Below are 22781 nucleotides of genomic sequence, written 5' to 3' on the forward strand. Positions count from 1 at the left end.
AAGTGTGGGGGGCGTGTCTGTTGTCAAGGGTCATGTGACCATGTAAAGTCATGTCACTAGTATAAATCCTCTGTCAGACACGTACAGCTTCTTTCCCAGCGTTTCTAACGGAGCACTTCTATCCGGTTTGGTCTGGCTGTTACGTGAGTCATGGCAGGTAGGAAACATTATTGACGTCATACATCATCTATGCCTGTAAAATGAAGTAAATTACAGTTGCGTTTGCGCAAGTTGCATGCGTACAGCCCAAACACGCGCTTCCTCAAAGGTCGCAGGACTCGTTGGATATTGGAGCTTAAATTTCATTTCGGCGTTGTGTAACGTTAGACTGTGTTGTCCTGTAATATTTGACGATATTAACAGTTTAGAGTCTGCTCTATTGCGTAAACGGCCTAGTCGCGTCTCGTACGCAGTAGTGCGAGCAGCCGTTGGCCTGTCATGCAGGAAGAGCTGCCGTTAGTTTGTCACTTCGATCCGTTTGAGTTCAGTGCTGCAGTGAAGAGAGTATCTATCACAGCGAAAACGGTACTAAAAGAGCTTTTTCCTTCGCTCTGATGCATTGCAATCAGTTTATCTATCATGCGCTAGTGCATAAGTTACGTTGTTTTTAAATTAATGCAAATATTGTTATGCGGTAGTCATTGATTGGCACACAAAATAACAGCATATGTGACAATTATGGACCTTATTCTCCACCCCTGTTTAGTGCCTTCTGTTGAAAATACAAAACGAGTGGAGCAACGCAAAATATTTCATCTCCGCTCAAAACGGTTTGTTATCGTTCAGCTCCAGCTCTACTCCGGGTTTTGTGGTTTCTTGTTACTATTGGAAACCATTAAAACATGTACGTTGTGACTTTCAAAATTCGTTTCACTCCGCACCCTCACATAAGCTGGTCTGAAAAAACTTTGTCAAGAGGAGTGATACAACAGAAAAGTCCCAGTGCTGTTACATTAATATCCGCCTTCTTGGAATGAAGCTTGGCCAACCAAAAGGATTTGAGCTAACTGTTGTATTCACATTTTCAATACTAAGCTGCGTCCGAAATCGCATACTCTCTTGAGTAGGTACTTATTTTAAATAAGTAGTTACTTAAAGAACGCTAAAAATGTACGTTCTATATAGTATGAATGTAATCTGTACATACTACATTCGCCATGTTGCCCTTATCACGTGACCTACCAGCCTCAGTTGCGTCGCTTTACTGCCATTCACAAATCCTCTCCCGTCACCTCATGGGATAGTAAATTGTCCATCATATGTACACTTCAGAATCTCGTCGGAGAAAGTGTGTCATCCGGGTACTTTTTGCCTACTTTTTTATTATTATTATTCATATTTTTATGAACACTGTAAATTTGGACATACTATTTTTGTCACATACCGTTTTTCACCTACTATATTAGTAGAGAAGTATGCGATTTCGGATGCAGCCCTAGCCTCCCGATTCATTAAATTCAAAATTAAATCAAAATGGACAATTCTCGTTTTTTGTTTTGTTTATTACTTATAATTTATCCATGCACATCATTTTTTTTTTAATTCACATGCCCTCAAACAAAATAACTTCCCCTTAATATCTCCTCTCCTCTGATGTTGTTCACTGGCGCATGGGCGGGGCAATTTGTCATGTTCATCAGATTAGCAAACCACAGTGATCCAATCAATTTCTGATTCAATTTCTAATCAAATTCTTTCATGCTGACTTTAAGTAGCACAAAGCATAACAAAGTGCAGTAAATGATAAAACTATTTGGGCTACGATGATTATGATAACTTAAAGGTGCAGTGTGTACATTTTAGAGGCATCTAGCGGTGAGGTTGTGAACTGCAAATAACGGCGCGCACCCCTCGCACCCCTCCCTTTCGTAGAAGCTACGGTGGCCGTCTGGCCGACATGTCGCTTGTGTGATGCAATAAGGTTTCTTCTTTTAATAAAGAAAGGTCTCTGCTTCTAATAGACCAGGCTACTACTATTTTGTGCGTATTCAACGTAGTGACGATGCAAGCTGCCTCTAAAAACACAAACGATTTAGAAGAACAACATAGTGACTAATCGCACTCTGTAGAGTGTTTGTCCGTTTTGGGCTGCTGTAGAAACATGCCGGCGCATAATGGCGACGTGACATGTAAGGGGACCTGTGTGATAGAAATGGCTCATTCTAAGGTAATAAAAACATAACGGTTCATTATGTAAGGTCTTTATACACCACTGAAAACATAGTTATGTATTATATTGCATTTCTGTCAATAGATCCTTCCAAATTTTACACATTGCACCTTTAAAATATCGCAAATACCAGTTTGCAACATCAAGCGGCACAATGGACCGTTTTGTACAGCTAAAACAAACGGATTTGCAAAGCTTCCAGTGTCAGGCACTTCTAGGTTAAAAATGGCCCACACTTTATTTGAAAAATAAGGTGGATTTTTTTGCATCTTCTTTTATAAAGACATTATATGTATTGGAATGCATAAGTAATGATGGTATTGGGTGTTTTTGTGTTTAATGCAGACCAGGCTTTTGTCACCCTTGCTACAACTGACAAATATGCCAAAGGAGCAATGGTACTTGGCAAGTCCTTGAGGAACCACAACACATCAAGGAAACTAGTGGCCCTGATTGGCCCCCATGTCTCAGAACCCTCCAGGTAGAGTGTTTGTGTTTTGTACTGTAGCACAGCACAAGTAAATGGGTTTTCGACTGCTTTGTTTTCTGTCACTATTTGTTGTTGTCCACAATATAGAGTGTTATCTATAGATCAGTCGGCCTCACTTTGTACTCTGTGTGCTACATTTCAGAGCAGTGCTTCGTAAAGTCTATGATGAGGTCAGGCTGGTGGATGTGCTGGACAGTGGGGATGCTGCACACTTGGCCATGATGAAAAGACCTGACCTGGGCGTCACCTTTACCAAACTCCACTGCTGGACTCTTACAGAATACTCCAAATGCGTGTTTATGGATGCAGATACTCTAGTGAGTGCTGCCTCTCAGTGCCGGTAGTGATGTTTTCATGATGTATTTGAGGGATTTTTAAGTGTTCCCTCTTGCCACCAGGTTTTGTCTAACATAGATGAGTTATTTGAGCGAGAGGAGCTCTCTGCTGCACCAGATCCCGGCTGGCCTGATTGCTTCAACTCTGGTGTGTTCGTCTTCCGCCCCTCCAATGAGACGTATGGGAAGCTTCTCACCTACTGCTCAGAGAATGGCAGCTTTGATGGTGAGTCACTCTTTAGTCTTGTTATATTTGTTAAAGATATTTTAATATTCCTGTATTTAAGTTGAGGTTTGCAAAACTGTACTGCATAATGTTTTGGAATATAAGTTGAACCATATACTTAGGAATTCATTAGGGGGGAAATGGTCCCACTCCAACATTACAACTTGTATAAGATATTTAAATCTTGGGCTGTGCAAGAGTTGCGCAAACTTGCTAGAGCGCAACATGGCAATGACTGAGTTCTTTATCAGTGTAGGCTGAACACAAGGTGGCTCTGTGATTTTTTTCTTCTTTTTTGGGTGCACCACTCCACCTGAGGGAGTTATTTCTAGGCTCTGTGTAGGATGAAGTAAACAAAGGCCTCTTATGAGAGACTCCTACTAATTCACTTTGGCTGTAGTTTTGATTCTCAGGAACCCTCAGAGTTAATACCTGATTATGTGCAAACGCAGGTATATGCATTTATTTAGCTAGCTATCGAAGATACAGTATTTGTCACTTCATCAATGTTTCTGTGCTTCTATGTCTAACCCAAATTAACAAAAAGACTAACAAAAAGGACTCTTCATCTATGGTTTGCTTTTTAGTTGGAGACCTAATCTTGAACAAAGAATTGAGCCTCAGAAGTTATCAGCAGGTCTGTTTTGAAGGTCTTGGAGGCTATCGTATTTCTGTTTTATCTCTGTGTCACTCAGCTTTTTTTTTTTTTAAAGCACAGTTGCATCATGATTTTATCTTTCTGTTTATATATAGCACAACATACAGAGGGTTCTTGTAGTGTGATTGATTAGTTCCAGCCACAATTACTTTACATCCTATGGCTTATTTCTGAAAGTTCTGATGGAAAGTTTACCTAAAAATGAAAATTGTCATTTACTCTCCCTAATGTTGTTCCAAACCCATATAACTTTCATTTGTCTTTGAAACAGAAATGAGGATGTTTTAATGAATCATGAGATTTTTATTTTTTGTCTTTCCGTTGTAAGTCCATGTAACCAAAACTTGGTTCTTCAAAAAGTTCATAAAGAGACCGTAAAAAGAATAAACGTATGAATCGAACAGTTTAATCCAAGCAAGAATGTTTGAGCTTCCGTTTTATCATGTTTTCTTTTTTAGAAAATCTTATTTCCACACTTTCTTGTCAGAAGACTTTGATTAAACCACTCAATAATTCATATGGATTCCCTTATTTACGTCAAAGTTTTGGTTATGTGGACTTTCAATGGAGGGACATACATCTTAAAAGGGTTATTTTACTCAAAAATGAAAATGCTGTCATTAATTATGACATACATGCAGTTTATCGGAGGCCAGAAAGCTGAGGGATTTCCTCAAAAATATTTTAATTTGTGTTCTGAAGATGAACAAAGGTCTTACGGGTGTGGAACGACATGAGGGTGAGTAATAAATGACAGAAATTTCATTTTTGGGTAAACTAACCCTTTAAGCTTCATTCAAAAATGTCTTAATTTGTGTTTTGCAGGAAAAAAAACGAAAGTTATGAGTTTTGAATGACATGAGGGTGGCAAAGGGAATTGAACTATCCATTTAACATGTTCTCAGTCATAGTCATGTATAGGACATCATGTGCTTTTCATATGTAACATGAGTCTCATGTTCACTGATAATCTGAGGTCAGCTGGTCTGAGGTCACTTTTCTTTGCTGATATACCCTTTGAAAACCCAAGTGACAAGGTTAAACTAACAGCAAAGCAAGTTTGTCCTGTAGCAATCTTCTAATTGCTTCATCTGTTTAGGGAAGATTACAACCTTCTGTAAATATTTTTTCATATTTTCCACAGTTAAGTGTTGTCTGTGCTATTTGTAATTGAGTTTGTTTGTCTTGTCATCAGGTGGGGATCAGGGTGTTCTCAACAGCTTCTTCAGTGATTGGGCAACGGCAGACATTTCAAAACACCTTCCTTTCATCTACAACCTAAGCAGCATCGCCATCTACACCTATCTCCCAGCATTCAAGCAGTGAGTGAGATTTAACATGCTAGAATTCTCAAAGGGTTTTGGAAGTTGGTGTTCAAACCGATGGGTTACTCTGTTCTACACATGTTGACTTCATTTGTTCTAGATGTTTTCTGTGAATGTTAGGTTTGCTTGGAGATGTTATGTATTTGTAATTAGCTGTGCCAAGGTCAAATGAAAGCCAAATCACACAGCAACATTGTAACAAGAGATGAAGCCAGCACCAGAAATCCTTTCTGTTCTTGGCTTTGCACTTCATCTTCCTCCAAATACATACTGCCCACCAAAAATAGTGGGGCTATTTTAGGGTCTTTACACAGAGCCTAAATGTCATTTTGAATAGTTTGTTACATGATCTTTTTTCCATTAGCAACACGTACTGTGGTTAGTCAGGCTCCCATCAGGATCTAATTTAAATGCAGTTTTTACCTGTATGCCACAAACTGACAAATACCTTGCATACTCAAGACTAACTTTGGCTTTATTAAATTTAGAAGTTCCTAGGAGGCCATTTTTAGGATCGTTAAATGAGTGTGTTGAACAAACGTGCATTATAACTGGCAGGTCCCGCTTTAGCACTTCCGGTTGGCCGGTGTTTGGGGATTTCCGAATCCTTGTCATTTTGCCGGTAACGATCTGATCATTCCTTATTCCCTTAGATACGGCCGTGATGCCAAGGTTGTTCATTTCCTTGGCAAAGTCAAACCATGGGATTACAGTTATGACACCACAAGTAAAACAATAAAGGGACAGTCCCAGGATGCTTCTGACATGCACCCCAACTACATGATACAATGGTGGGAGCTTTTCTGTTCTTCAGTATTGCCCCTCATGAAGGAGGAATATGGTGACCAGCCCTTCCTTTCCGGATGCACAGAGGTAAGCTCCACTGCTAAAAACTGGCACATTGATCATCATATAGGTGGTTTTTGGCCAGTATTGTGGTTAAAATGTATGATTTCAAGTCAAATTAATGTTTGAGGAAAAAATTTTTTTTTTTTTTTTTTTTTTTTTTTTTTTTTTAAATTGGAACTCCTGTATATCCATTTGGAATTTATTGGATTGTATAAATATAATTACATTTTTATAAGATAAAGACTAACATAAAAAAGGCGCATGCATGCATGCATATGCATATATATATATATAATGCATTTGCTACCTTCTACTGTGCAGAAGAGAAATAATGAAGTAACCTGATTTTTATGCTAAATTATTAAATGCTAATTGTCATATTTTAAAATCGTCTGATTTGTTCCACTTTTTGTGTTTAAGTTGTGCCACATTACTAGGGAAGTTATTAAATCCCTTATATCTGTTATAAGGTTACTAATAATGTATTTATTTTATAATTAAATTTCTATTGTTTGTGATTTTTCCCCCCTCAGAGTGATATTCACGTTGATGTGGCTGAGATGCACATATCCCATCATCCCCCTCCACCTCCGATGTCATCTCAGGAGCGGAAACAGAAATGGGAACAGGGCCAAGCTGACTACATGGGAGTGGACTCTTTTGACAACATAGAGAAAAGGCTAGATTCCTTCCTAAAGTGAGAGGCACTTGGGAACAGATCATTAGTTTTGTACTGGGGTATGTACAGGACATAAAATAACATAAAAAATAAAAAAAAACACCTATGATTTTTATACCAGTCCAGGGTAGCGTTTCCCAAAAGCACTGTATGCCCAAGTTGATCGTAGCTCCATTGGTGGCAATGGAACTACAATCGACTTAAGCTTACGATGCTTTTGGGAAACACTGCCCAGATCATCTATGCAGCTCAACTACTCAATCTCTTACACACTGTGATTGCAACAGTTATTCGAATGACGCAATGTCACTTGCCTCATTTCCAGAGAAGACGTGACACAATTCAGGCATTGTTTCTGATCTCACTTAACAAGACACTAGTTGTCTTTTTATTATTCAAGATACCGTAATATAAATAGTCTTACAACCTTACAGGCTTTACCTCTTATTTGCCTTTCATGTGTTTGTGAAGATCAGAAACATTTATGGAAAAAAATGAGAAACATACAGCAAACAAAACAATACCAAACCTTGTAAATGACTTCAGCATCCCAGATATACTGTACACCACTCCACATTCAATATTAAACATCTAATGACCGCCTTTGCAAGTGTTTACAAGACACATTGTGTGCTGCCAACTCGCTTAAATCATCATTACGAGCTCTGATAAACTTCAACTTATTGTATGAACCATGGTCACTCCGCTCTTGCCTACTGGGTAGTCACTTGCTGTAGCAGGGATAAGGCACAAGGGTTTTGCAACACTTAGTTACTACTGTTAATGCTGTAACTGTAGATAACTAGTTTGTAACTTGCCTGTAACTCTGCCACCCACCTGTAACACCTGAAATAAAGAACCAGTAACACAAGTCCCAATTTACTGTGGTTAAAACCAGTTTTCATGCAAAAAGAAAGACTGAATGCATGGTGTTTAATGTAACGAAAATGGTTTGAACAACCATACTGACAAACATTGTTTAGAACAAGTTATACAGACCTTACTGAACAATTAGCAAAAAAGTGTAAAAAAAAAAAAAAAAAAAGCTTTTTTTTTTTTTTTTTTTAATCCAAGTAAATAATCTGAAATGAATGAACTGAAGTAAAGTTAGCTTGGTAAAACTAAATCTCCATGAGGGTTCGGATCTCATCTATCCGTGCCTGTTTTAGGTCCTGTGAGTTTTTCGCTCCGAAAGCTTTCTCCACAAGTTCCTGCTTCTTCTTCTGAATCTTCACCATGTTCTCCTCCACAGAGTCTTTCACAATAAACTAAACACAACAGAAGACACAAAAGAGATTGATTTTCTTTTGTTTTTACTTTCTTGATCTGATTACCTAATATAAACCCTTAAAGGCAGGGTAGGTAAGAAATTTTGTTCCAAATTTGTTTAAACTTTCTATATATATACATGCATAATTAAAATGTAAGAACTCTGATAAAAAGAGTATAAAAATCGAGTGACTCTAGACCGTTTAATCTGTATTAAACACAGCTCATTATTTCCATCCGGGACGAAACATAGGATTGGCTTAGGCGGCTGTCACTCTCTCGCAACCATGGCAACCACCCTTTTGCCACACATGACCTGCCCACTTGCGCGCACACGTTTGATTTGGGGAATCCAAGAGGCATGGATCCTAGGAATACCAAAACAATGGCAGAGAAACAGCAAGCTAAATTCACAGTACCGGCCTATGCAGTTAGTGAAGGCAAACCAGGCAAAAAAAGGAAGACAGTAACAGTACAAGAAAAGGCAATGAACAAAAAGTCTTTGGATAAACAAAGAAATAAAACGCGAGTTAATATCGGCGTGGCTTTCCAGCGATGGCGAGAACTGAGGGAACTCAAGGGGCTGAAAAGTGACTCCTTGATGGCTTTATTTCTGCTGGACAGGTAAATCTTTCTTTTTGTATTTTGATCATACATATTTTTTGTTTATTTTTTCATGAAGCATGTGTCATTAGCACACGTAGCTGCGTAATATAGCTAACATAACATTACTTAGCGAGCCGTAGTAGAGACGATAAATAATGATAGCTATAGTGTTGAATTGTGCATAATTTTACCCTCTGTCTAAGTCTTTTACCATGTTCACCTGTAAGTTTACCTGCACGTTTTTTTCGCCTTTGTTTTGTTTTTATATTCTCTACCTATGTTTACTGATGTCTTTATCTTGTATCTGTGTGTGTCGTACACACTTTGTTGTATGTGTGTGTTATTATTTTGTGTCTGCAATGCAGTTGTGAGTTGATATTTGAGTGTATGTTACTCTGTTGATCTGTAGAACAACGTATATGTTATGAATCTTACACGAAATTCATCTTCATCACAGTGTAAATGATGGTAATGGAAAAACGTGTATCATGCAACCTGTTTTTAGCTTTGCCTTATAGATAACTAGCTCGTTAGCGATTCAAAAAATATATATTTTAAACTTTACCAATATCAATATGCTAGCTTGATAGTGAGTACTAAAATACATCTTGTTTATCTTCATAATTATAAAGTTATTTTTATTACATGTGATTCTGACATGATGTCACTACATGCACTGTGCTCCTTCCTCTCCGCTCGTCTCAGGTAAATAATGCGTCTTCCAGCTCAGTGGTCGGAGTCACACGTTCATGCGTTTTGGGGGCGTGGCTTTGGAAGGAGCCCAGAAGGGAGGGGTGGAGTGAATGGAAATAATGAGCTGTCTTTAAAACAGTCGTGAGAGGTCTACAGACACTCGATTTTTATACTTTCTTTTTCAGAGTACTTACATTTTAATTATGTATTGATATATAAATAAAGTTTAAACAAATTTTGAAAAAAAGTTTTTTATACATTTTTTTGCCTACCCTGCCTTTAACCGCTGGATAAACATGTTCGTTTATGTAACTATAAATTTACCAAGGTGTATTTAGTATAAATTTGTTTTAATTTGATACTGTTGGTCTGATAATCCTGATGTGCCAAGTAAATGTCCTTCTTTATTCCTGATTGAAAGTCAAATGTAGACTGATTGTTTTTAAAATATCACTGAGTTTTAGTCAATCCAACCTTACAATTTGGCCTATGTATACTACATTACAATATCATTTACAACAGAACTGAATGTGGATTTTGCTTGTCACATTGTTAATTCAGATGTTTAATGATAGTTACAAACTTAAATCATGGTTCTTAGTTCAATCTTATATAATTTGAATTTATATATAAAAATGACTCCCAGTTTGACAATGAAATCAATTGAGAGAATGGTCTGATTCAAGCCACTAACTCGCTTGTTAAGTGATTTGTTAGGGAAACTGTTCACAAGTCTAATCAGGCTTCACTGCTCACTGTTATTAGTATTTGCAACAAAAAAAATATGCTAAAAGGGATGTGTGACGAGCAGGGCGGGCGAGAGCCGTGAGGGAACGGAGCGAGGCCGGTGACGCGAGTGATAATGAGCGTCACCTGCGAGGCGTGCCGGCCTCGAGTCTCTCACGGAGGAGCTCCGGAGGCATAAAAGGAGGAGCGACATCAGCGAAGGACGAGAGAGGACCAGGCCTGGACTTTATGTTATGTTTTATTATGTTTGTGTGGCCGGCAGACGTCCGCGAGGGTCTGCCGGCATTACTTTCGTTTTGTTCTTTGTTTATTTTGGTATTAAAGTTTTGTTCAACGTTCGCCGGTTCCCGCCTCCTTCTTCCCACATCTGACCTCGTTACAGGATGGTTAACCAAAAAAAAAAAAAGAAGAGAACTGCCATTGTATAGTCACCCTCACGGCATTCCAAACCTGTATTACTTATTTTCTTCTGTGGAAGATTGAGAAATGTTTTCTGGTGGTGTTTTTTTTCTTTCTTTTTCTGTCTATACAATGAAAGTCAATGGTCTGCAAAACTGTTTGGTTACTAATATTCTTCATACAGGTTTGGAACTATAGGGTGAAAAATTACAATTTTAATTTTAGGGTGAACTATCCCTTTAATACTGGTTCAGGAAACATCACACCCTAAAATATAACAGTATTCTCCAACTGTATAGCTAGTTTTTTTTTTTTTTTTTTTAAATGCTTAAATTGTGACCATTGTAGTAAATCTGGAATCTGGATCCCTCATTATTGTTAAGAGTTGTAGCCATGAGCTAATAAGGAACCCTTTAACATCATGTTGTTGCATTTGTTGGCACCGTGTTACCACTGAGGAAAAAAACGCTAGGCGTGCAATAATAGCCATTGGGATCAGCCGCTAACATTCCTCTGTGTGCCTGCCATGGCATAAATCAGACTGTACCTTAGTGATCACCACATCTCTACTCTGGCCCAATCTATGACATCTGTCAACACACTGATCTTCTGCTGCAGGATTCCAGGCCTGAACAAATAGTAGGAAAAAAAACAAAAACAAATGAGCTCTTTGAGTTTGTAAGCTTCTATTAATTCTCCACAGAATCAAACCAGAACATTACTGCCACCTAGTGGCAAACACTATCCTGGGAGAATTCAACTCACTGGATCCATCATAAAGACATGGGAAGCAGCGGTTAGATTAATCCCAACCCCTCCAGCTTTGAGTGACAGTAACATTATGGTAGGGCTTCCTGAAGAGGAGTCTTGAAAGTCCTGAATGGCCTTTGCTCGGATCTTCTGATTCATAGAGCCGTCCAGCCGAGTGAAAGAGAATCCATATTCCCTGCAGACAGCAGCAGAGTCAGCACACTAAACTACTAACGGCTACTTTTTTTCAGTATGTAGTAGTTTAAAGTAGCCACAGGGATGAAAACTGTACCTCAAGGGAACCTCTAAAAGATCCAGAAACCTGGTAAACTGAGAGACCACAAGACTCTTCACAGTGGGGTCTTCATTGCGAAGTTTCAACAGGTTGCTCATCAAAGCATCCACCTACATAAAGAAATGCAGTTTATTGAAAAATGGCTGCTCATAATGACCAACACAAATGTCTCTTTAGACTCTTAAGAAACTCAAGTGTTAATGTTTACTCATCTTTCTAAGCACTATGAAAGCCCTGAAGGACAGTAATTCTTTAAATGCCTTATTGAAGCAATTTCTCATTCATTTATTTTTGACAAAAAAGCAAAATTATGCCCATTATGTGTCCGTCCACTGAATTTTCTGCAATTTTGGGCTGTATGCAACCTTGAAAGCAAGGTTAAAAAATATAAAAAGGTAAATTATTACACCACTGTTCAAAGATTGGGGATTGGTAAAAAAAAAAAAAAATTTTTTTAATGTTTTAAAAAAAGTCTTATGCTCACCAAGGCTGTTTATTTGATCAAAATACAATAAAAACAGTAATATTGTGAAATATTACAAATTTAAAATAACCGTTTTCTATTTGAATATGTTGTAAAATGTAACTTATTCCTGAGATAGCAAAGCTGAATTTTCTGTCTTTAGTGTCAGATGATCCTTCAGAAATCATTCTAATATGCTGATTTTTTTGCTCAACAAACATTTCTTATTAATCAGTGTTGTGCTGCTTAATACTTACGTTTAACCCGTGATACATTTTTCATGATTCTTTGATGAATCGAGCAGCATTTATTTGAAATATCTGTAAACAGTTTAATTATTTGAAAACAATGAAGTCCACAAGCCTTTCAAAGTATACTCCTTTGGCTGTGAGCACTCAAATCACTCGCACATGCGCTGTTGTATGCACACCATCCGCACGGACACAAAAATTGGTCTGCACACAAACTGATGACGAAAATGACCTCAGTATGCAGACATCAGAAGTATACTTTGGGCTTTAGTAGCAAGTAAACTATTAATGAACACAATTATATAGTTCCCTTTGAGTTACGTCCAATTTCAGATTGACCCAACCATAAACATCACGTGAAAAAAAAAAAAAACAGCCTAAGATGCATAAATGTTGAAGTTACTTTGGAACTTGATCGCCAATTCTCCCCAGTTGCTGAATGAGCCTCCACTTCTTCTCCAGGATACTCCACCAGTTCTTTAGTCCTGATCTGAGCACGACACAGGGGACACCTGGCCTGCTCCTGTGAGACAGGAACAATAGATACGACAATACTAGGGCTGTCACTAATGTTTATTTTGGTAATTGAGTAATACTGTTCTTTTTTTTGTGGTAACAGAGCTAAGTGAACAATAACAAAAATGAAGCATTAATTACTGGTTCAGATAAAGTATCAAAAGCAAGTAATCATATGGTTTTATTGAACAACAATGTTAAAATTAAATATAAATTTAATATAAATGTTCACTTAATATTTAATATTTTGCCACTTCTTTACAATTGAAATGCTTGAACATTTCATTTCTGCTTAATCGACACGGGCAAATTACAATCAAGGATTTTTTTTTAAATAGAGTACTCAAATATATTAGAGGAATTGCGACAGCCCTAGACAATCCAATACAGGAGTCTTCAGCAACAATTGGAGATGCTGAAGTAATGCTGACCTTCTCTGAGTGAATGACCTCACAGATGCAGGGCCTGCAATACACATGAGCGCAGTAGGTGATGACAGGCTGACGTAGGGAGTCTAAACAGATGGCGCACTCTTCGTCTGAGCCAGAGTTCAGCACCAATGTGATCTTATTGATGAGACGCTCCCGCAGCTCACTGGGGGTCCCAGGATCACCTAACACAGATCCATCACAACACAAATGATAAGGGTGCTGCTGATATGGCATTGTAGTTAAAGCTTAGAATCTATTTAATAATAATTTAATTTAATGTAACAGCAATTTTATTTTTAATTTAATATTAAAAATGTATATCTAATAAAATGTAATTTAATTTTAATTTATCATTTTAATTTAATATAAAATATTTTAATTATTAGTATAAATTTATTTTAATTAAATAACATTTAATTGAATGTAATCAGTGACTGTCTAATCTCTAATTTATACCTGCAACTGTGTATTTTCCCACAAGACTTGGGTGACAGCAGCACTGCCTCAGACGGACCAGGATGGCCAGCACGTCGGCATAGTTTGTCATGACTGTTCCCTCTTGAAAATATCTGTAAAGATAAATAAAAATAGTTTTTTTTTGTCTGATTTTAAACCTTTATGTAATATCGATGCTATTCAAATAGCAAAAGTGTTCCCACCTGCCAACAATGTTTCTGCCCTCCCGCTTGACCTGTTCATACTCCTCCCTCTCTTCCTCAGAGAGAGTCACATGCTGCACAAACACTCTCCTTGCGGGTAACTGCACCACCATGCGCCCAGCCACTTTACTGTTCTTAGTGCGCCTCAGTGTGATCCCCTTTACCAGCGCTTGCAAGTTCCTGATAACAGTTATACGATATAGAGAAGTTCATTCAATTCAATACATTGAAAGTATGCGATTTGGGACACAGCTATTGTTAAAATACTTTAGTCCAAATCTGTCGCCCATGGTCACAGGTCTCTGAATTATTCTGTTCCACCACTCCTTCACATCAAAAGGCTTCAGCTTCAAAAAGGACAGCAGCATGTACAGATCCTTTAGGGAGTTCTGAATGGGAGTTCCTGAAGGTAAAAATAGACATGATTGACATTGACTTTATAGGCATTAAAGGGTTAGTTCACCCAAAAATGAAAATTCTGTCATTAATTATTCACCCTCATGTTGTTACAAACCCGTAAGACCTTCGTTCATCTTTGGAACACAAATTAAGATATTTTTGATGAAATCCGAGAGCTTTCTGACCTTCAAAAGACTACAACGTTATTAACACTTTCAAGGCCCAGAAATGTAGTAAAGACATCGTTAAAATAGTCAACGTGACTACAGTGGTTCAACCTTAATGTTAGTAAGCGACGAGAATACTTTGTACACAAAAAGCAAACAAAAATAATTAATTTATTCAACAATTTCTTATCTTCCCTGTCATTCTCCTACCGTCGCTGTTGATGTTGTAAACAGTGCAGCGCTTCCAGGTTTTAATAGTGAAAGTGATGTTGCACTCTATCAGAAAAATATCTTAATTTGTGTTCCAAAGATGAACGGAGGTCTTACGAGTTTGGAACGACATGAGAGTGAGTAATTAATGATAGAATTTTCATTTTTAGGATATGTCCTTTTGGTAATATTTACAGTTAAAACAATGCAAATGATGAAATAATCCAGGATTGAGACTTTAACAGAGTAATGATGTAACCTAAGCAAACGCACCAGACAGGATCCACCTGCGCTCTGACTGGAGCTCCAGTACAGCTTTGCTCTGAAGTGCAGTAGGGTTTCTGACGACGTGACCCTCATCCAGCACCACCCTCAGCCAGTTCACTTGGTGCAGAGGACTGCTGGCTTTATTCTGCAGGGGGTTCAAAGTTACTTTTTTTATTTCACCATTTGTCCAAGTTTTGTCTACTTACACCCATCTTGTTGGCAGAGGCTATTTACACTTACTCCGCCAACTAGTGTCTAGTTCAGCCAGACAAAATGACAAAACAATGAAGCCAATAACTGGGACAGTGTCAAGAAGAGTAAGGACGTTGAATTTAGCTTTTAATGCTTTTAGATTCAAATCCCTCTTTTACCAGTCCCAATCCCATCATTTTAAATAAGAAATTAAGAAAATATTAAAAAGTGGAAATAAAGTGCCTAATTTGAATTCAATAGTAGGAATAAAGTGTTTAACATGTATAGGCTTATAAATGAAATGGGATGTGGTGTCCTCTCATTGATCGGATGGACTGGTATATCGGCTATGACGTGTGCAGCTCATATTCTTACCGTGGCTTCCTTCCTGGACCTTCAAGGCCACTTATACAGATCAGCAGATCCAATATGGAATGATAGAATCGTTTTAAAAAATATACACTGAATTTGCATACCGTTTTATAATGTAATAACGCAAATAGCTTCTACCACTAGTAGAAGTAGCATCTAACTACTATTTCACACACTAAAAATATTTGTGTAAATACTATCTAACTTAGTGCAAATAGCTCTCTGCCAAGATTTTATGGCAAATTGATTTTATTTTTATAATTTAAAAAAATTCACACGTCAAACCCCCAGCATGGCTCAGCATCACGTAATGACAACATCATAGCAGCAAAAACAGCAGGACTGTGTTTTAAATTCACTCACTCCAAAATCTGATGAAAGCACATTGTATGTTGTGAGAACCACATCTTGCCCAGACAGAAGGCTGACAGATCGGCTGCGCTCAGCGCCGTAGTACAGGTACACTTTCAATGTGACATTTGCTCGGATATGTTGCTCAAACTGGTCCTGAAAGGATATGAAGTACAAACGAGAGCAATGCGAGTTTATGACATTGCAAAAAAAAAAAAAAAAAAAAAAAATATTTGGTGGGCAGATTTTCAACACTCACCAGCCAGTTACTAAGGACAGACAGAGGACATACAATCAAAGTGGCTCTGGCCCCTGAGCCCCCACTGGCTCCAGATGGGCCCCTACCAGTGCCTACAACCCACAGAAACCAGACTGATTCCTGTAAAACTCTCATTACCATAATGAAGAAATGGTCATTAATGTTACACCCACCAGAACTCTTCTTCGCACACTTTTTTGCAGGCACAGCCTGTGAGGAACTGCACCCAGAGCGGCAGCAAAGTCTACATCATCCAGCAGAACCACTCCTGTGTACGAAAGAACAAGAACAAAGTCGTGATTGAAAATATATCTAACAAATCTGCTTTAATTTTGCCTAAAAAATAAAGGACAGGAAGTAAGGGTACCTTTCTTGGTGTTAGCAGACTTTTTAGCAGTTTTCTTTGTGGTTTTTGCTATAAAAAAAAAAAAAAGTGTGAGACAAAAACAAAATTAACAAATACTATTAAAGGTGCCCTAGATTCAAAATTTGAATTTACTTTGGCATAGTTGAATAACAAGAGTTCAGTACATGGAAAAGACATACATTGAGTTTCAAACTCCATTGCTTTCTCTTTCTTATGTAAATCTCATTTGTTTAAAAGACTTCCGGAAAACACGCGGATCTCAACATAACACAGACTGTTACGTAACAGTCGGGGTGTACGCCCCAATATTTGCATATGCCAGCCCATGTTCCCAACATTATGAAAGGCATTAGACAAGGGCAGCCAGTAACGTCTGGATCTGCAAAGGTGAATCAACAGACTAGGTAAACAAGAACAACAGCGAAAATGGCAGATGAAGCAATAATAACTGACATGATCCATGATAGCATGATATTTTTAGTGATATTTGTAAATTGTCTATCTAAATGTTTCGTTAGCATGTTGCTAATGTACTGTTAAATGTGGTTAAAGTTACCATCGTTTCTTACTGAATTCACGGAGACAAGAGCCGTCGCTATTTTCATTTTTAAACACTTGCAGTCTGTATAATTCATAAACACAACTTCATTCTTTATAAATCTCTCCAACAGTGTAGCATTAGCTGTTAGCCACGGAGCACAGCCTCAAACTCATAGAGAATCAAATATAAACATCAAAATAAATACTTTATAATATAATAGAGTGCTCGTGTGGCAGGGAGCACGCGAATTAAAGGGGCGGCGCGCTGAAAAAATCAGTGCATAGTTAATGATGCCCCAAAATAGGCAGTTAAAAAAATTTATTTAAAAAAATCTATGGGGTATTTTGAGCTGAAACTTCACAGACACATTCAGGGGACACCTTAGACTTATATTACATCTTGTGAAAAAGCATTCTTGGGCACCTTTAACATTTACATTTATGTATTTGGCAGACGCTTTTATGCAAAGTGAATTATACTACTGTTTAAAAGTCTTTTGGAAAGAAATTAAACAAAAATGCATTAAATTGCTCAAAAAATACTATTAAATTGCTATAAAAATTCAAACAAATGCAGTTCTTTATAATCAAAGAATCCTGAAAAAAATTATGATAGCAGCACAACTGTTTTCAACATTGATAATAATAAGAATTATTATTTTTATATGTTACTTGAGCTCAAATCAACATATTAGAATGATTTCTGAAGGATCATGTGACACTGAAGGCTGTAGTGGACAGCTTTGCTATCACAGGAATAAACTGCAATTTAAATTGTATTAAAATAGAAAACAGTTATTTTAAATTGCAATAATATTTCTGTTTAACTGCATTTTTTAACAAATAAATGGATCCTTGGTGAGCATAATAGACTTCTCTCAAAAATATTTAAAAAAAATCTTACCAACCCCAGACATTTGTACACTGCATCAAGAGTTTGATGAAACCAACCTTTCTTCTGAGGTGCATCTTCATCATCGGAGTCAACAATGACAATATGATCATGCTGTCTTTTCAATGGGGACAACCCCACAGGTTCCTCTTCACGGTTTCCACTTTTCTCTGTAAATAAAAAAAAATATATAATTTGTGTGTCTGTGTGTGTGTCACTATTCTACTACAAATGTAGCGACTTCACTTTAGGATGAAGTGCAGTTTTAAAAATGTATAACATTTGTGACAGTTTTTACCTTTTGAGGCTGCTTTCTTTCTGGTAGTAGAAGGCATGGAAGATCCTTCCTGAAAATTTGTATTTTTGATATGTTCATCATTAAATTCTGGCTAAAATACATGCAAGGTTAGTCATGGAAGCTTGTTTCCTCTAAATAAAAAATAAAAAAGGTAATTGCGACATTTTATCTCACAATTCTGTCTTCTTTTCTCAGAACTGCGAGTTTATATATATATATATATATATATATATATATATATATATATATATATATATATATATATATATATATATATATATATACACACACTCACAATAACCTTTTTTATTTTTTTTTTCACACAATTGCGAGAAATAAAGTCAGAATTGCGAGTTATAAACTCACAATTGCGCATTATAAACAACTATAAAAATAACTCGCAATTCTGACTTTTTTCCTCGCAATTGCGAGTTATAAAGTCCAATTCTGAGCGGAAAAGAAGACTGAATTGCGAGTTTATATCTCACAATTTTGACTCATAATTGCATGTTATAAAGTCAGAATTGCAAGATATAAACTCGCAATTCTGAGAAAAAAAGTCAGAATTGTGAGATACAAACTCACAATTGTGAGTTTATATCGCAATTATGACTATAACTTGCAATTTCGTGTAATAAAGTCAGAATTGGGAGATGTAAACTCGCAATTGAGAGTAAAAAAAGTCAGAATTGTGAGAGAAAAAGTCGCAATTATCTTTTTTGTTTTTATTCAGTGGCGGAAACAAGCTTCCATATACAGTAATCAGTTAAATTAATTATATCAACAAAACTTTTTGTTTGTCATTTACACACATGCTTTATCTGTTTAAGAAATAATTTCATCTGCATCTTACACATTGTTCCAGTGGCAGAGGTTTCCCATTGTGGAAATTAGAGACAATTAAGGCAATGGTGGTGAGGGTTTTGCCCTGAAACACAGCATTAAAGTTCTGATTACTTGTAGTACTTATATTGAGCACTATAAGAACAAGTCTAAGATCATCTCACCAGCCCCATGTCATCAGCCAAAATCCCACCAAGCACTTTCTCTGGCCTTTCCTTCACTGCAAAGTTTGTGAGAACGTTAAAGTAAAGGCCATTCTTCTCCTCCCAGAACGGGGGCAGATCGTTGCTGTTTTCACGAGAGGTCATCCATGAGAGCGCCTGCTTTTGATGTGGGAGCAGAGGAGTGCACACTGCCTGTACGGGCAGACATTAACACAGACATCTGTAAGTGACTGATGGATGAGATTGACAGTAAAAAAAGAGCTGCGTTCTTTCTGTCTCTGCTAACCTCTGCTGGCTCCATTTCTCTGGTTTTATCCTCCATCAAATCATCAAAGAGCTTGTCAAAGGCATTTTTTAGCTGATATGACATGACATAAAAATAAAGTTTTATTAGCAATTTTAAAAAAGTTATACAAAAAGCATCAAACATATAGACTTATGTTTCTCAACTGGTGCATTGCAGCACAATTTGGTCATAAATGGCAAGGAACCATGCTAAATTAATAATAAATAATACTAAATGCAACTAATCATATAAACAGGCATGGCTAAAACAGCAAAATAAGCAGACTTATTGCCTTTTAAATGGAAAGACAAAAAGCTTTCCATTTTATTTGTTGTTGATGTCAACAGGTATGCATCCGATAAAACTAAATTATGCATTGAAAAGAAAAAAAAAAAAAAAAGAGTATGATACATACTATATTAAATAAATTTGCAACAAGAATATTTATGGTTATTTGTATTTTTTTATTTTTTTTTCATTTAATTTTACTTGAATATTATTAATATTTTCCATGTTTGTTAGTACTCTGTTGGGTCCAATGTAAAAAAGGAGGAAAAAAAAAAAAAAAAAAAAAAAGCTAAGAACCATTGATCCAGATTTTAACATATTAAAGCATACAACAAAAATAACAATAATTTATTTTGACATATTATAGCCAACATCTGTCGCAATAATTTTACCTCTTCTACAGTCAAAGGAATGGCAGCTATTTTTGAGGACAATCCAAGCAGATTTCTACCGGAAGATGTTTGTGCAGCACCTCCTAAGAGAATAAAATCATAAGCATTATGTGTTTACAAACAGCATTAAGTAGTGAATAAATAAATGAGTGCCATATGTGTCATGCATACACTGTTAAAAAAAAAAAAAAAACCTTTGAGGTCAGTGCCAAGTCTGAAACCATAGCGTGTCATCTGATTATTCACAGCTTGTCGGTTCTCCTCTTTGCCCCAGAATGTGAGGATCACAGGCATTGTGAATTTATTAGTATTCCCAAAGGGCACAACCCTTTTAAGAGATCAAACACAGAAGAGATCTGTTGCAATCAATATCAGTAGAATACTTAACAAATTACTTAAAAATAAAGAAGAAGAAACTACATTACCCTTCCACCCTGGCCAAGTTGTTGTCCATAATGTATGCCATTGGGGCTGCCAGCTCTTTCTTGATGTGCCCCACCTGACTGCCATACACATTGGCAACCATCACTGCATTTCGGTCATAGGGATTGCGCGGCTCTCTCACCAAAGACACCATCTCTCCTCTATTGACCTACAGCACATGTCACAGTCGCAAAATATTCCTGTTATTGAATGAGATTGAATGAGCCATAATAGAATTACTCTTGTGTTTTGCTTTAAACCACTAGAGGGCAATATACACTGTGTGGTAAGACAGGTGCGCCTGTTCCTGTCAGGTGATAAGGGTGTCAGAAGAATTAAGCGGGTACAGATGGCGGGAGAATACGGTTCATGGTGAAGATATAAAACCATGTTGTACTGCAATAAATAATACTGCATTCTTATATATTATGTTACCGGGAACACAACCCAAAAGAAATATAGCTGTGTGGACAATACTTTTTCTGATGAGTTGAATTAGTCAAGTTAAATGTGGAATGAGATCCATTTAGAAACCCTACATATGGGTCAATGATGTGACGCTATTTTTTAGTGTCCAATATGGTTTAGTTACATTTAAAAGGGTTAAAATTTCAAATTACTTGCATACATTCTCTTTTTTGAGGACAAAGTCTAAAATTTCTAATATTTGGGGGATGATTGCAAAAACGTCAATGTGGTGTAACCGTAAAAACTTTGTACCAAATAATTAATCTTGTTTAAAAAATGTGAAATCCTTAATAAATTCTCAGTAAATAAAAGTAAATGGAACAACATTGTTCTGAATATTATTATTAATTTGGGGAATCATGTGAGTGGAGTCAAATTCCTCAAGCGTCAAGGTGGTGTAACCACCTTTAAAGGAGCCATTTTGTTCAAATTTGTGCAAGAAAACCATGTGACATGAGTATTTACTTTTTAAAATATTCCTTCCAAGGCCATGTGCTTACATAGGTGTCTATGGTAATGCCTGTCAAATTTGATTTTAAATTGAAATGTCAAATAGTGTAACCAGTGACACATTTGACGTCTTTCTGTTATTGGGGCCAATTTAGTCAAATATCCCTAGTTTATGATGCTGATTAAAGATGTAATATAAACTAACCTACTATATGGAACTATTTTCAAGTGTTTTTTTTTTTATTATTGAGAATTTCACCTTTTTTAAACAAGTTCAATTATTTGGTACAAAGTTTTTACGGTTACACTACATTGACATTTTTGCAGTCATCCTCCAAATAGTCTCTCAAAATGAATTAAAACAGACTTTGTCCTCAAAAAAGAGAATGTATGCAAGTAATTAGCTAATTTATTTTGAAAATTTAACCCTTTTAAATTTAGTTAAACATTATGGACACTAAAAAAAAAAAATTGTACTACACATACCATTCCAGTGTAGTAGCGCAGACCAACCACTGAGCCTTGAATTGATCCAATCTGAACACTCTCCTCTGCCTCCAGGTCCTGCCCTGCATCTTCTGTTAGATTTTCAATTTCTTGGGATATGGTCTCTGTGCGGCCAACATCCATGAAGTCTATAAGAGCTGAAGTTTGATGACAAGCATCATAATTAATATTAAAGGGTGACAACAATTCAACAAGGTTTTAGTTTAGTCTATAGTTAGCTAGGGGCGATTATTAATCATATTCATTTCATAATTGACGTGCTGTTTTTCACCGTATCGTGGCGAGGCGCTGGTCGAGGGGCTGTGAGGGTGAACAGCAGTGCGAGGACTGATGTTTGCTGACTGCATGTCTGCGATAACAACACAAACACGAAACTTCTCTGTGCAAGGTCCTAACCAAAAAACAAAAACAAAGCGCCATTCGAATGTATAATAAAGCAGAGGCAATACATTTAATTGCATATAACTTAGTGACACTTATTAGTAACGACACTAATTAGTAATGAACTGTTCATAACAAGCGAACACGCTCTCGTGGATTAAGTTAAACTGTTTAGCTGCAGGCCACACTTACCTCCGGATCAAGACTCCAGTACGATAAAGGATTGCTCTGTGTAAAACTGATCCAAATCCAAATGCTACATGAGCGATGAATATTGAAGTGCTTATATACAGGTTTATTATAGTTCAGTTGTCATTCTTGACTACCAGTTTTGTTTCAGTGACGTCTGTCAGCGGCGCGAGTGTTTTGAAACTGCATGCTTATTTCCGGCGCCAGATTCAGAACGCACGCCACTGTCACGTGAACCAATCAGCAAAGACTTGCGATTGTCGTC

General features: G+C 36.9%; 2 protein-coding genes across 2 annotated transcripts; one reads left to right on the forward strand and one right to left on the reverse strand.

Annotated features, from left to right (window-relative positions):
• On the forward strand, window positions 1-7603 carry gyg1a (glycogenin 1a). Its single transcript, XM_048162563.1, has 7 exons — window positions 1-157; window positions 2516-2651; window positions 2803-2977; window positions 3059-3221; window positions 5075-5201; window positions 5858-6077; window positions 6587-7603. Exons 1-7 carry the CDS (start codon window positions 151-153, stop codon window positions 6752-6754), a joined length of 996 nt encoding a protein of 331 aa, XP_048018520.1. The 5' UTR covers window positions 1-150; the 3' UTR covers window positions 6755-7603.
• On the reverse strand, window positions 6944-22734 carry hltf (helicase-like transcription factor). Its single transcript, XM_048162564.1, is given in 26 exon segments — window positions 6944-8000; window positions 10994-11074; window positions 11212-11392; window positions 11489-11601; window positions 12609-12728; window positions 13153-13334; window positions 13609-13721; window positions 13812-13991; window positions 14079-14214; window positions 14861-14999; window positions 15782-15925; window positions 16029-16070; window positions 16073-16120; window positions 16202-16296; window positions 16396-16443; window positions 17887-17997; window positions 18126-18174; window positions 18979-19053; window positions 19133-19324; window positions 19419-19490; window positions 20099-20181; window positions 20293-20426; window positions 20524-20690; window positions 21926-22083; window positions 22218-22337; window positions 22520-22734. Coding segments are annotated over 25 exon segments (2886 nt in total). The 5' UTR covers window positions 22294-22337; window positions 22520-22734; the 3' UTR covers window positions 6944-7853.
• Between the last annotated feature and the right edge of the window lie 47 nt (window positions 22735-22781).

The sequence above is a fragment of the Megalobrama amblycephala genome, linkage group LG17, assembly GCF_018812025.1.
Source record: "Megalobrama amblycephala isolate DHTTF-2021 linkage group LG17, ASM1881202v1, whole genome shotgun sequence".
NCBI lineage: Eukaryota > Metazoa > Chordata > Actinopteri > Cypriniformes > Xenocyprididae > Megalobrama > Megalobrama amblycephala.

What these genes read in the sequence shown, in the direction of transcription:
- gyg1a (XM_048162563.1), top strand. An exon ending in AGAGAATGGCAGCTTTGATG is followed by an intron (nt 3,222 to 5,074) that starts GTGAGTCACTCT and finishes TCTTGTCATCAG; the next exon opens with GTGGGGATCAGGGTGTTCTC. An exon ending in TCCTTTCCGGATGCACAGAG is followed by an intron (nt 6,078 to 6,586) that starts GTAAGCTCCACT and finishes TTCCCCCCTCAG; the next exon opens with AGTGATATTCACGTTGATGT.